Here is a 15,914-nt window from a genome sequence, read left to right on the forward strand (position 1 = left end):
CCAGGTTCCCAATTTTAAGGCTATACGGTGGCTATAAAATACCAATTGCAAGTGATTACTTAGCCAATTACATCCTGGTAGAGGGGCCTAGCTATAACGTATTATAATACCGCCACATTTAAGGTTATACGATGGAAAGCGTGGTGATGCTAACTTTCCTATTTTGTCTACTACCGAATTCCTATTTTTTTAAGATTTTCTCACCAAAAGTTTTTAAAAGTAGGCCTAAATAATTTTCAAAGTCTCAATCAATGTTTTCAGCTGCTGTTTTTTGTCTTTTCCTATAGAAAGAGACATGTAGAGCATTTAAGCATAAATAAATTTACATGTAATAGGCGTACCTTTTATATTTTTCACCTTGGTATAGATTTATATCTTTCTATAGGAAAAGACTGAAGTAGCTGAACATATAATTTGTATTGAAAAGTTAAATTATCTAAAACTTTGAACTTCCCACAATATAGCCTTAAATGTGCTGGAGCAGCTGGACAAAGCATTTGTTTACATAAGGGCTGTTATCTTTTCAACTAATCATGATTTGAGGTCAGACCTCATTACCAATGATATAAACTAAGTGTTGCCAATGGTTCTGAATATAATTGGGAGGATTTGAGACATTGCTTGCTCATGGCTGGTGCACAGCTAAGTAAGGGCCTATAGACAGCACGAGCCCAATTGGTGCTTTGGCAATGTATGGCAAAGCAACACTGAAAAGCAAACATTGAAGCGGCACTGAAGCAATCAAATTCAACATCTCTTCTACAAAATGGCCAGATCAAGGAGTTTGAACAGTGTTTGTAATATGATAAGCACGACAAACAGTCTGCAAAGGAGACTATTCTCTGAAATTTTGTAAAAATTTTCGTAACAAAATGCTCCAAAAATCACACTTTCCGTCCGAATTTTCCTGGCTAATTAAGTAACAATCATGAACGATCATGCAAAGATCGCTCCCTCAAATTACCAGCTCCATTGCTCAAACGATGTAGCAAGAGAAAGAAAAAAACAGAGAGAAATGCGGACTATGCCTATAGCTACAATTGGTGGCAATTGAGCTAAAAACTTCAAGAAAAAATAAACCCTGGAATTTTCAGAAATAAAACAGCTTAACCCCCTGATAACTACCTGCCGATTGGCCAAAAAGAAGTTTTCATTATCAATGGGCCCAATCAGCAACATTGTTAGAATAATTTCACCACACAAAAAAATTGGGGCGAATTATTTGCAAAGCTCCATTCTGATTGGCGATTAAAATGAAGATATCATGTAATTGACCAATCAGAGGCAATGTTAGATCGGCCAGGTAGTGCTCAGGGGGTTAAAATTCATGCAGCCAGAAAACTTACATTTGGCAATGATGTTGTCAACAAAACCCATAGAGAAACGGAAGAAGATGAAGTCATGCAAATGAGACACCTGCAAGGAAGAAAACGCACAAGTAACGATCACGTCTAGAAAACATTATTGTACCCAAGCCACCATTTAAAATTTTACTAATAGAAGTAGAAAGGTTGCCCCCCATAGTCCTACCATATTTCCTTGAATAAACGCCCCGGTGTTGCATTTTCCAAACGGAGGGCGTTTATTAGAGATCATTTTTTTAGAACGATAATTCCCGTTAAAATCATTAGGTAAGCTTAAAACTCACGCTGAAATGGTTCACTTCTGGGTTTCCGACCAGATTTTCGCCAATTATCGATGCTATTATCGACCATGTGTGCAACTTGGTAAGCTTACTACACAAGATAGCATGGAATTATCGGCATTTTTGAAACATCTTGGTTGAAAAAAGTGGTGGGGTGTTTATTTGAGGGAAGGGGCAAATATTCGAGGAAATACGGTATTTGCAATTCCCAATATTGCAAGTGTTGTGCAAAATCACACTCCCAGCGCAAGTTGCAATGTTCCGAGTTGCGCGTAGGATGATGACGGCCATCTTGGATAAAGCCTAAACACTTAAAAAAGAAAATTGTTTGATTGGCGTAACATAAAAAATTCGGGTAGGTCAGTTGGCAATTTTTTTTTTTTACAAACACATTTTAAGCTGTAAATTGCATATGATAAAGGCTTTTGGAACTTTTTTTTTTTAATTTAAATTTTTTAAATTTTTTATATTTCTTTGCAAAAAAAGAGAAAAAGTCTAGGGTAAGGCCAATCAAACAATTTTTTTAGGCCTAAGGGAAAACATGCTACAATTTACTTAATAAACATTTCAAATGCCTATTCCTCATAAGTCATCACAGTTGAAATTCACCCAAAACTTACATTGTGAATAATTTAAATACGGCACAGAATAATCAAACTAATTTTGTTCTATGGCCTTATATGGCTTTAAATCTTACCAATTTTTTGAATGTGCTATAGATAGTTTTCTCTTCTCTCTTGTGTCCCTGATAGAAGGCAATCTCCTCGCTATTGGTGATTAATCTTGAGTTGACAAATCGGAACTCTCCTTCATACCGCTGCTCTTGCACAGTCATCCTGCCTACTGGACGCCTTAGTCTAGTGTAGTAAATGATAGAAATAAAGAACATTGTGAAATGAGAGAGAGGGACAGAGAGAAAATGTGTGTGTGGATGGGCATTTGTTCATGGTGTCATTGACTAGACTGCTGCCCTCATTCATCAAATGTCTGAGTCGAAGACTGAGAAAACTATGTGGAAAAATTCGACGGACTTTGCAACAGGATTCCTGTGGCATAGAGCATGCACAGTTGTGTCCAAGCTATCCTGTTGATCGAGTTTGTTGTTTTTAAAACTTCAGAGCGCAATCTTGTCACAACGGGCAACGCTAGTCGATCTGTCACGCTATGGCGCACAACCAAAGTTACAATAGAATATTTTCAGAAGTCCGATGCAATATGAACTGTAAGTTACTAAGTCGTCACTAGGAAGCATTACACATTACATGCCCAGTTTAGACGACTGATAGAGATAGTCTAGTCATCACAATTAGTCATGGTCATGGTCATGACTATTTTCAAATGGAGCAATGGGAGAACTTGCCCTGCTCCGTACTCCCAATTCCAGAAATCCAGTACTAATTTTTTGGGATCAAAAAAATATTTCCATGTTTTGTCAAATGAAACATAGCTAAATCCTAATCCTTTAGTAGTTCTAACTGAAAACAACTGGTTCAACCACTTGAAAACAAAACTAAAGCGTGGATTTGAACCCATGATCTTTGATCACATAGAAGTATACTAATTGGGTATATGGTGCACGTTTTGCAGGTGCACACGTATAGCTTAAATCGGACAAGGTAATTTCATAATACCGGGTCATTAAGAGAGCACCTACATGTAGTATAATGTGATTCATGCGCATTCGATTTTAGTGCAGCATATACCATCCTAATTTTAAAACTAAATCATATGTGGGTAAAGTTATTTTTTAATAGATATACTATCTAATTCTGCACATTATGACACCTCATTGAATGCAATGTGACCTCAAGAAGTAAAGTTACAAGCATTTGATTAGACGAAGGTTCAGTGTTAAAATTGGCAAACTGACCTATACTGGCCTGATCGAATAGTGTATAGCGAATACTGTATACAGTATACTTCTATATGAACTCAGCCTTAAGCTACCAGCTCCCACTGATAAAGGGTGGTTAAAACTGGGTATTAATATAGGTTTTAACATTTTTAGCAGACACACAGGCAATGGAGCTCACTTTCAGTTCCATTTTCTAACTCATTTAACGGGATGGGATGAAAATTACCTTGTCAGCATAAGTCCAGATATGGCAAGATAGAGAAGCATATAACCAGGACCCTGGAATCCGATTGTTGCTGTTAACTGCCTAATGTAAATAGCAATGTCTAGAAGAGGCTGGGTGAAAAAAAAGAAGAAAAAATGAACATAAGCAACATTTCAAGTAACAGGCATGTGATGGAGATTCAATCAAAAAAGAGGAAAAGCACAAAAAGGAGGAAAATTAGTTAATCTCCTATACTTTTGTACTTTTGGAGAGGCCTACAATTGTTTTCTACAGTAAAATCTGTGATTTGTTTTGCTCCTGGGAAATTACTTTAATGGATATGGACTTTAAACTTGCTAGTTAAATATATACATTTTCTTTGATATTTAGCAGAAACTTGCATGCTTATGGAATTTTTAGTCAAAATTACTTTTGTCTAGATACTTTTGTATATAGCCAGAATTTCCTAATTTTTTGAGGGTGCGCTCACCCATTCAGGTAACCCCATTTGAAAATCGCACTCCTGTGTGGAAGATAATGCCATGTCTTCTACAGGGGGTGTATGGATTTCAATTGGAATAATCCAACTTGGCATGCGTCAAAGGAATTAAATTTGCCTATTCCGGGATCAAACGCTCTATCCAAATGAGAAGTGGATTGATTGATGGCTGGCTAAAACACTTCATAGCTACACTTAACCCCATGAGCACTACCTGCCGATCTAACATTGCCTCTGATTGGTCAATTACATGATATCTTCACTTTAATAGAATGGAGCTTTGCAAATAATTCATCCCAATTTTTTTGTGTGGTGAAATTATTCTAACAATGTTGCTGATTGGTCCAATTGAAAATGAAAACTTCTTTTTGGCCAATCGGTAGGTAGTTCTCATGGGGTTAATTCAGAATTTGGTAGTGCTGTGGATAGCTGTAACAGATATATAGGTTTGTATTCATTAGGTACTTACCTTGCTAAGATTAGAATAGAGATCAGCTACACTATTAGCAAATTTCTCTACATCTTGTGTGAGTAGTTGATCAGCATTGGCTATCCTGTTGTCCAAGTTGCTCATTTTGTAGTATGTAAAACCCCTGAAGGAGAAAAGAAACAAATGGTTTAAAGCTGTAAATTATGAGAGAATAATGAAGGTACGACACATCATGTCAAAGTTATTGTTGCAACCATTCATCAGGTTTGAGTGACGCTTCTTACAAGACGGTGTTATTATTAAACTGTGGTTCGCCTCAAGTTCGGTAGTAACATACATGCATTTTTCGCTGGTCGTAGTATCAAACCGTGTGCATAAAGTTAATTGCGCAGTACATACACACATGCGTACAAGGAAAAGTAATTTTGCAGCGCAACCGCCCAAAAAATCATTGATGTCACTACCAAATTTGATGTGAACCACAGTATATCCGCGGCCGTGGGCATGGTAACAACAATCTTCACAACTCCTTACTACCAGAGCTAGACATGGGATTTATATCACAAGTCTGACAGTCTCTGACCAGTAACAAGCATCTGTCACCAGTCCATCTACTGAGTGAAAAAGGAATAGCGATGCATTCCAAAAGCTCTCAGGTTAGCTAATAATTATGTTTTGAGTAACTATTTAACTTTCTTCATCATATCTTCACAACTTGTTTCAGAACCACTACAGATAACCACATTAAGGGGACTGTGCCATCTCAGAAATGCATAAATTAATGCAAGATATGTAAAAGTATACATTGTTGGAAAGGAAATTAGTTATTCTTAGGAGACTCCAGATTCTATAAAACTGTTTAATTCCAAGATAATGTGGTCTTTCACCTGGCAAATATCAATTTGAAGGGCATGCATGTTAGATGTATGTTATAAGTTGCACTGATAATGTGCCCTGAGAGTTTAGTGTGCAAATCTGTTGCAAAACTCATAATTAGTCATTACATAGTTCACATACATAGAACTGACAGGCATATGTACATTATGAACATGCAGTCTCCTCCACCACCTGTTTGATTCCAAGTGAGTGGAATCACATGGGCTGTGGAGGAGACTAATGAGACGACTACAAATCTGTATAGGAATTTACTACCGAGTGCTATGGGCCTGGGTCTATTTAACTAAACTTTACGCTGCTTCATATACAAGTCTCGAAATTGTTCGTAACTTATGATGAGCCGTAAGTTCCATTTCACTAAACTTACGTACCCTTCATAAGAAATAGGGATTTACTACAGGGACCCTTCATAAAGTAACATCTAGTATTGGGTATTTGTAACTTTACGAGCGGTTACTTGAGTTACTAAAGATTAAATGTTTAGTGAAATGGACCACTGATCTACTTCTTTAAACCTTGCAAAAGCATCTTACCTGAGATATTGATCATACAGTGCTTTGGTGAGTCTAGTTCGAAACCGTAATTTCATCTCATTCAATCCATACTGCAATAAAACACATTCGATAGCATTAAAATTGAATAGATTAATTTCGAATTGCGTTATCTTACATTTGCTTTCAGAAAAAAATAGTACTCTCTTGCACAGATTGATGCATGTACCCTGTTAAGGCCAAAAAAAGTTGCGTTACCCTCTGCGCCTGGGTCAAAATCCCGAAAATCCAAGCCTGTTTCTTTTTTAATAACCAAAATAAAACCTCTTATATAATTTTTTTAACACATGATTCTTTCATCATACCCCCATGTCTAGTCCCGGATCCCTTACGTTCGCCAAAAAGATTGTGCCCCAAGCCAGCACTCTAATTGGATAGTAGATAGTAAAATTAGCAGGCACTTAACTTGGAATAGCTAGAACCCTGGTAGGATTGACTCATTAAATCCCAACAACATCTCTTTTCATGGATGTTAATATTGTTTACTTCAATAAAATATTCAACATAATGATCCCTCCTTAACAACAGCAGAGACTTACCTTCAAAAGATTATTTACAAGTGAGATCTGAAAAGTAAAAAAAACAAGAAACATTGAGTAATTTTAAGCACTATCAATTTGTCTTCAGGGAACGGCTCTTTTCAGGGCCACCAAATCTTGTACACTCTTGTTCTCTGCTGACAAGGGGCAGTCTTCAATGAATGGCTCTTTTCAGAGTCATCAGTAGGCAAATCTGATTGTTAGGTACTTTGTCCTGAAGAAGTCAGAGCTACATGTTGTACTCCTGATGAAAGCTTCATAGTTCCAAACTTGTCCAATGGCCAACTCGCTGAAAACATGCTAATTGTTATGAACTGCTGTCGTAATAGCCTATCCCACAATTTCAACAGTGAAGTCACACAATCCATCTTTTCTATTTTCTTCTTTCACAACTTACTAAATTCAAGTTAAAATTGCAACTTATGCACGCCATTTTAGATCAGAAAAAACACGTTATGTTCTTTATCAATGGATTAGGCTAAAAAAGGTTGCCCCAGAGTGGAAAAAACCCTCCCCAGAGCTAGAGGAATTAAAAAAATGCCAATGGAAAATGTGCAATTCATTTTTCGTTACTGTTTTTGGCAATTTTTCCCACATTTTTTTACCTAAAAATACAACTATATTCTGGGTACGGTTAACATTTTTAAAAAATAACTTCAAAATTTAAGAAAAAAGAAAGAAAATGTCCCAAAATGGCAAATTTTAATTGATATGGGAAGTGCATGATCTTCTGAAACAACCCCCCTTATTTGACATAATTATAATTACAGAACATGAAAACATGTGTGCATACCCTTTGTGGAAGACATGACCTTAATCTCCCACATAGTGAGTGCAGATTTCAAATGGTAATCCCATTTGAAATTCAGTCCCTGGGTGGAAGATTAAGGTCATGTCTTCCATAAAGGGGTAAATGGATTTCAAATGGAACAGCCCATTATGCATATGAAGTCCATGTCTCAATTAAAACTTACCGCAGGCATCGCCAAGACGTAGTTCAACAGAAACTTCCTAAATCTGTTGACATCACGTCCTATGATTGCACTGTAAAAAATATAAGGGAGAACATGAATGAGCAATAACAAGTCATCGTTGGGCAGGAAAACCTCCTATGTATATACTTGTGGCTTTAGAACATGTTTAAAACAAAGCTGCCAAGAGGCTACATACATATGTAGGTGGTTTTGCTTTAAGGGGACTCGATCTTTTGTGCGTAATTATAGAGGGCCAGGGGATTCACTCTATTATTAAAAAAATTATTTGAAGGAGTCAAAGAGCCCTAGGAATAAAAACTGTAGTGTAATTCACGCCAGATACAATTTCTTTATACGACAAAAATTAATTTTTGTAATCGATCAAAAACAAACGTTTTATATCAATTTTAAATTTAGCCTGAATCCGTAAATATGGTACCTCTCGCCTTTTTTAGGTCAAGGCTATTTTTACCATTATGCAGCGAACCATTGTTGAAGCTATTTCACATACATGTACAAAACATTCTAGAGAAAGATTGAGGACATATAGTGTTGAAATATCTTTTGTTGATTTCGAATGATAATGTCATGAAGTCGTAAATTTTAAGGTCAAATTCCTAAAACCAAAACAAATCATTGCGACGCAGATAATTCCCGACTTACGCAATTTCATCATCACATCAGTGTCTTTATTATTTGTTTGAAACCTTTCCCAAACGTTAAGTGCTATTTATGCATAAAACGGCTAATATATCTTTACAAAATGCGTCTTTTTTAGTAAACAAAAGGCTAAAGATGGCATTATGAGATTTATCTTTTATCATTACACTCATCCGCTCAACTGCCACGGTGGCCGAGCGGTAAAGCGCTAGACGCTGTAATGTATTCAGGTATCTCACCGTCTGAAGATATTGTAAAATGTTATAGCGCCCTCATATCCCTTGATTAATAAATCACTTGAATCAAAATGGCGTGATCGAGTCATCGTTGATCTCACATGGTGTCAGAAAAAGGGCACGAAAACGAACCGTAAACATGGACAAAATAGATCCACCAAAAGGTTTACGCCTCGACGGAAACCCAGCGGATAATCTGAAATGGTTTATTCAACGTTTCGACCTATTTATGCTAGCAACAGGCAAGGTAAATAAACCTGATAATCAGCAAACAGCCATGTTCTTAACACTCATTGGCGAAGACGCATTACGCGTATACAACACCTTCAAATGGGACAATCCCGATGATAAAGATAAACTAGTCAAAGTAAAGGAAAAGTTCACAGAACACTGTAAAAGCCACACCTCACAAGCATACGTTAGAAACAAGTTTTTAGCAGAGACCAGAAGGATGGTGAGAAAATCGATCACTATGTAACTGAACTGAAAATCTTGGCAAAGGACTGCGAATTTGAACACCTCACAGACAGTCTAATCAGAGACAAAATTATATTTGGGGTACAGAGTGAAGACCTGAGAGAAAAGATGCTCAGTCAACCAGATATAGACTTGACAAAGGCCATTGAAATATGTCGTGCTAGTGAATATAGTAAAAAGCAAATAGAGAACATAAATAATCCTGACAAGAACAATGACAATGTTGAAGAAACAATCCAGAAAGTAAATGTAAACAGGCCATACAAGCCATCAGGCACAGGGGCTCGACCAAAGAAAAACCGTGAAAGGTACAGCGAACCAAAAACAGGTTCAAATAACTACACCTGCAGCAGATGTGGTAGACAGCACCCTCCACGTCAATGTCCCGCATGGGGTAAACAATGCGGAAAATGCAAAAGGCCAAATCATTTCGCAGAATATTGCCGTACAAAGACCATAAATGCAATTTCCGACGATGACGAAGAAGCCGACATTCAAGAACTGTTCATTGGAGCAATGACAACACACAGACAGACGCAGACGAATGGTGGGTAAACCTACGCATTAAGAAGAAGCGTGTTCCACTGAAAATAGACACTGGAGCAAAAGCGAACCTGATATCCAAGAAAACATATGATCAGGTAGCAAGAAATGTCACAATCAGAAAAACAAAGAACAGACTAGTAACGTACAATCGCCAAAGAATCTCCGCGATAGGCATATGCACGTTAAAAGTAAGGCACAAAGGTAGTCACAGAAAGCTAGATTTCTATGTAGTAAATGAAGGTCAAAATCTCCTGGGGCTAAAAGCAGCTGTGGCACTCAACCTCATTCAAAGGGTAGATCAAGTCGAGACATCCTACAACATAGCTGACCAGTATGAAGATGTTTTCGACGGCATAGGTTGCATGCCCAAAGAACACCACATACAGCTAAACGAAGACGCTGAACCAGTAATTCATCCACCGCGAAGAGTGCCATTCGCGCTGCATGACAGACTGAAAGAGGAGTTGGATAGACTAGTTAAGGAAAATATAATAGAAAAGGTAGACCATCCAACCGATTGGGTCAACTCACTAGTAATCGTTGAAAAACCCAATGGCAAGCTCAGACTATGTTTGGATCCCAAAGAGCTCAATCAGGCTATAAAAAAGGAGCAATATAACATCCCTACAATTAATGAGCTCATAAGCAAATTGGACAAAGCCCAATACTTCTCGATTTTGGACGCCAACAGCGGATTTTGGCAGATTCCGTTAGATACAGAAAGCTCTGATCTATGTTGTTTTAACTCCCCATTTGGTAGATACAAATTTCTGAGATTGCCATTTGGTATACATAGTGCATCCGAAGTGTTCCAAAAACGGATGTCACAGGTCATAGAATGTGTAGAAGGCACGGTATGTTACATTGATGACATACTAGTGTATGGTAGAAACAAACAAGAACACGACGAGCGGTTGCAAAAGGTTTTTGAGCGCCTACGCGAGAATAATATCAAACTGAACAAACAAAAGTGCATGTTCGCACAAACAGAAATTCAGTACGTAGGACATAAACTCACCGCGCAAGGCATTAAGCCAGACCAAGCCAAAGTCAAAGCAATACTGGAAATGCCAACGCCAACTTCAAAGAAAGATTTGGAAAGATTCTTAGGGATGATACAATACATCGGAAGGTTCATACCTTCACTGTCAGAAACATCGGCCCCACTCAGAATCTTATTACAAAAAAAACTGAGTGGCACTGGCTAGAACAACAAGAGGAGGCGTACACAAAACTCAAAAACCTAGCAACCGAATCGCCCACACTAAGGTATTATGATGTAGACAAACCTGTAGAATTATCAGTAGATGCAAGCAAGGATGGGCTGGGGGCAGTATTAATTCAAGAGGGTTCCCCAGTAGCGTATGCATCAAGAGCGCTCACTAAAAAAGAAAAAGGCTATGCACAGATAGAAAAAGAAATGCTTGCCATCCAATTTGGCTGTAAAAAATTCCATCAATATATTTATGGGAAACAGGATGTGGTTGTCATTAGTGATCACAAACCATTGGAAACCATCACAAGAAAACCTCTATCAACAGCGCCACCACGCATCCAAAGATTATTGTTAGCAGTGCAGAAATATGACATAAGAATAATACACAAACCAGGTAAAAGTAAAGAAATGGTGATTGCTGACACACTGTCAAGAGCATACTTACCAAAAGAAGTAAACCATGACAAAGAAACAGAGGATTTGGAAGTTCAAGTTCACATGCTAGTTTCAAACTTGCCAATAAGTGATGCCAAACTCACTGAGTTCAGAGAAGCCACAAATCAGGACCAAACACTCCAAAACCTAAAAAATACGGTGTTGACTGGCTGGCCAAATTCAAAGGAAGAAATTCAAAATGAAATCAGGCCATATTGGGATTTCAGAGACGAAATTCATACCGCACAAAATTTGTTATTTAAAGGTGAAAAGCTAATTGTACCAAAAACAATGCAAAGAGAAATGCTCGAAAAAGTGCACAGCAGTCACCTGGGTATAAACAAATGTAAAGCAAGAGCAAGAGACATCCTTTACTGGCCAGGGATGTCCAATCAAATACAGGACATGTGTAGCAAATGCACTGTGTGTTTGGAGAATAGAAAATCCAATCCAAAAGAACCTCTGAAGCCACATCCAGTACCTGATCGTGCATGGTCAAAAGTTGCCACCGATTTGTTTCATTTGGGAACAAAAACATATTTGATTGTAGTGGATTACTACTCCAAATTCCCTGAAATCATGCTACTAGAAAATACCACAAGTGAAGGGGCCATCACAGCCATGAAAAGTATATTTTCCCGTCATGGTATCCCAGATCAAGTAGTGTCAGATGGAGGCCCACAATACAGTAGTTACAAGCTCAAAGAATTTGCCAATAAATGGCAATTTCAACATGTCATGTCAAGCCCTAGATTTCCGCAGTCTAATGGCATGGCAGAGAGAACCATACAAACAGTGAAAAATCTGCTCAAGAAAGCAATGAAAAGTAAACAAGACCCATATCTCACACTACTTGAGTATAGAAACACACCCATAGATGGTAATCTTGGTTCACCTAGTCAGTTGCTAATGAGCAGAAGGACAAAAACTACCATACCAGTCAATCCAAAGTTGTTGGAACCAAAGGTGGAGCCAAATGCAAAATACCAGTTGCAAAACAGACAACAAAATCAAAAAGACTACTATGACAGAACCACCTCTCTTTTACCAGAATTGAGAGTGGGTGACACCGTAAGAGTTCAACAACAAAATGGTACGTGGCAGCCAGCTGTTGTGACTCAAAAATCTCCTGAACCCAGATCTTTCATAGTGAAAACCCCTACAGGTGATTTGAGAAGGAACCGCAAACATCTGATGAAAACAAATGAAAAAGCTCCCTGCTTAGATCCACCTGATTTGAACCAAGAAAACCAAACTACAGGTGCAGGTCAAGAAGATGACACCAGTAAAGAAGCACAAAATGTACAAGATACACAGTCATCTCCACAGGTTATAAAAACCAGAAGTGGGCGTGTAGTAAAGCCGCCACCTAGGTACATGTATGAAGATGAAAAGTAAACAGACATGGCACCAAGTATGGAAATGGACCAATAACATGTAAAATAGTGAACATGTACATTGTAAGGTTACATGTATTTGAAGTTATAGTTAGAAAAGTTTGTTGATCAAACTAGCGTAGATAGTGTTGGACTTATAAGTTGGAGTTTTTTAAACCAGAGTTAAGTGACAATTCCAAGAAAAAAGAAAGTTGGCATTAATTTCAACAAGGTCAACTTGGGCACAAACTCTGCTAAGTTCTAGTTATTGTTAGTAAGTACATGAAAATGAGCAAGTGAAATTACATGAAACAACAACAAAAAGAGACTGTAACACCAAGATATGTGCATTGTTGTGTGAAACACTTTATTGATCATCATAACAATTGAGTTACATTGTGAACACAAGAACAATTATTGTATCTTTATGCTTAAGGAGGAGGATGTAATGTATTCAGGTATCTCACCGTCTGAAGATATTGTAAAATGTTATAGCGCCCTCATATCCCTTGATTAATAAATCACTTGAATCAAAATGGTGTGATCGAGTCATCGTTGATCTCACAGACGCGTAATCGAAGGAAGTTTAGAATCGCTGGTTCGAGTCCCAACGAAGCCTGTGGAAACTTTTTTTGCTTCAAAATTCATGATCGCATTCCGAAATGAGCCACTTGGCGGTAAATCATGTATCGTATCCTTAAACATGTTCAGGGGCCAATGACACATAGGTTTTCCCAACAACAAAGTGTTTTTCATTAAATTCAATTTTCCACAATGGGCTATTCCATTTAAAATCCACACTACCCCTGTGAGTGTGAGGGTGTTAGAATATATTGTCCACAGGGGGAAAATGAATTATAAATGGAATTACAATATTAATCAATTTGAAACTTGCCCTCCCTCTGTGGAAGATCCAGGTTGAATCTTTCTCAGAAGGTGTATGAAATTCAAATGGAGCTGCCTAATGTGTTAATTCCATATATGCAGGCATGAGACTGCACTTTCCCACCCACCAGTGGTGTACAGCATCTTACCTTTCAATAGCTGTACCATTCTGTATCATCCACACATCACAGTATGTCCTAGCTGCCAGAGAAACCCTTGCACCCTCCACCTTGCCCACCCCCACCCAACCAACCACCCCCCCCCGGAGGGTACAGCATCTTACCTTTCAATAGCTGTACCATTTTGTATCATCCACACATCACAGTATGTCCTAGCTGCCAGAGAAACCCTTGCACCCTCCACCTTGCCAATGCCCACCCCACCCAAACAACCACCCACCCACGGTGGTGTACAGCATCTTACCTTTCAATAGCTGTACCATTCTGTATCATCCACACATCACAGTATGTTCTAGCTGCCAGAGAAACCCTTGCACCCTCCACCCACTCACCGGTGGTGTACAGCATCTTACCTGTCAATTATCATCCACACATCACAGTATGTCCTAGCTGCCAGAGAAACGCTTGAACCCTCCACCTTGCCCACCCCCACCCAACCAACCAACCATCCACCCACCAGTGCCACCCACCGGTGGTGTACAGCATCTTACCTTTCAATAGCTGTACCATTTTGTATCATCCACACATCACAGTATGTCCTAGCTGCCAGAGAAACCCTTGCACCCTCCACCTTGCCAATGCCCACCCCACCCAAACAACCACCCACCCACCGGTGGTGTACAGCATCTTACCTTTCAATAGCTGTACCATTCTGTATCATCCACACATCACAGTATGTTCTAGCTGCCAGAGAAACCCTTGCACCCTCCACCCACTCACCGGTGGTGTACAGCATCTTACCTGTCAATTATCATCCACACATCACAGTATGTCCTAGCTGCCAGAGAAACGCTTGAACCCTCCACCTTGCCCACCCCCACCCAACCAACCAACCATCCACCCACCAGTGCCACCCACCGGTGGTGTACAGCATCTTACCTTTCAATAGCTGTACCATTTTGTATCATCCACACATCACAGTATGTCCTAGCTGCCAGAGAAACCCTTGCACCCTCCACCTTGCCCACCCCACCCACCCACCCACCAGTGGTGTACAGCATCTTACCTTTCAATAGCTGTACCATTCTGTATCATCCACACATCACAGTATGTCCTAGCTGCCAGAGAAACCCTTGCACCCTCCACCTTGCCCACCCCACCCAACCACCCACCCACCCACCGGTAGTGTACAGCATCTTACCTTTCAATAGCTGTACCATTTTGTATCATCCACACATCACAGTATGTTCTAGCTGCCAGAGAAACAGCCACTAACAACATAAACCCAGTCTACAGAAAACAAAGCAAAATATGAGATGTAAAATTTATTTCAATGAAAATGAATTGTTTGTGAAAATTTGAAAGATACTGGTCAAAACTGTCCTCAAAGTGGATTCTTGACAGGGTCGGGGATGCGCTGCAAACATGGGTAGCATTTTCGGCCTTTTGGTATATCAATGACCCCTTTTTCTAGGCCAAGTTTGGTATATGGATCGGTCCTTTTTTTCAAAATTTTCCAAAAATTGTCAGAAAATAGCCCAATTTTGCCTCAATCTAGGAGGAAAATTTGTAAAAAGTTAAACAATTTGGGTTTAATTTGGCTGAAAATTGTGACTTTTGGTACACTGTATATTGATGTGTCCAAATTTCTTGAAAAATTGGTACATATCAATAGGTGCACTTTTAAATTCTCACCGGCACACCTCTACTAAAACCACAATTGAGTACCCCCCAGATTCTTGATCTTGGTGTGTATGTGATGAGATCAAGCCAAATCAGTTGGAAGTTGAAAATACTGATTTTGAGATATAGCCAAACAAAGGAAATATTTTCTTATGTTTCCTATTGTTTTGGAAACCCTTCAACTGCTCATATCATTGGAATGATGTGTCCAATATTAATGGGGCTTCCTGCAAAATGTAGCTTTGCAAATGCTTTGTACATGTAAGTAGAAAAATAAAAATTGAATACGCCCGACATCAGACTGAATTTGTTTGATCATACCACATATATTTATATATGTGCATTAGAAAATCTTGGATAAAACATTGTCCATGTCATACACGCTACAGTTAGGTGATGGAAAAACAAAACACCCTGATATTATGGGCCAACAGACCTTTATCAAGTAGGGTCAATTAAACTTGTGTCGCAGTGGTGAGGAGTGCTACCAAAAATCCTCCCAACTATACTCAACATTTCTCAATATAGTTACAATTACCAATAATACAATTTATGGTATGTATGGCTTGCGCATTATTTCTTGGTCATTGTGACTTGCAAATCCAAGTTTAAAAAGTCTCTTCACCTGTAATTCAGAGATTTTGACAATTTTTGTAAGTTATATAATCAGTGTCAATAATTACATC

At 38.6% G+C, this 15,914-nt stretch overlaps 1 protein-coding gene across 4 annotated transcripts in view; it reads right to left on the bottom strand.

Moving 5' to 3' along the window:
• LOC140141123 (ATP-binding cassette sub-family D member 3-like) overlaps positions 1–15,914 on the bottom strand; it is a gene marked incomplete at its 5' end in the record, with an annotated part of 45,758 nt that overhangs the window by 22,846 nt on the left and 6,998 nt on the right. For all 4 annotated transcript variants that reach the window (XM_072162911.1, XM_072162909.1, XM_072162912.1 and 1 more), the window contains 8 exon segments: positions 1,347–1,416; positions 2,343–2,502; positions 3,727–3,836; positions 4,674–4,797; positions 6,065–6,135; positions 6,622–6,648; positions 7,596–7,665; positions 14,747–14,835. In XM_072162911.1, coding sequence (XP_072019012.1) covers positions 1,347–1,416; positions 2,343–2,502; positions 3,727–3,836; positions 4,674–4,797; positions 6,065–6,135; positions 6,622–6,648; positions 7,596–7,665; positions 14,747–14,835 — 721 coding nt within the window.

This window comes from Amphiura filiformis, chromosome 19 (genome assembly GCF_039555335.1).
Source record: "Amphiura filiformis chromosome 19, Afil_fr2py, whole genome shotgun sequence".
NCBI classification, from domain to species: domain Eukaryota; kingdom Metazoa; phylum Echinodermata; class Ophiuroidea; order Amphilepidida; family Amphiuridae; genus Amphiura; species Amphiura filiformis.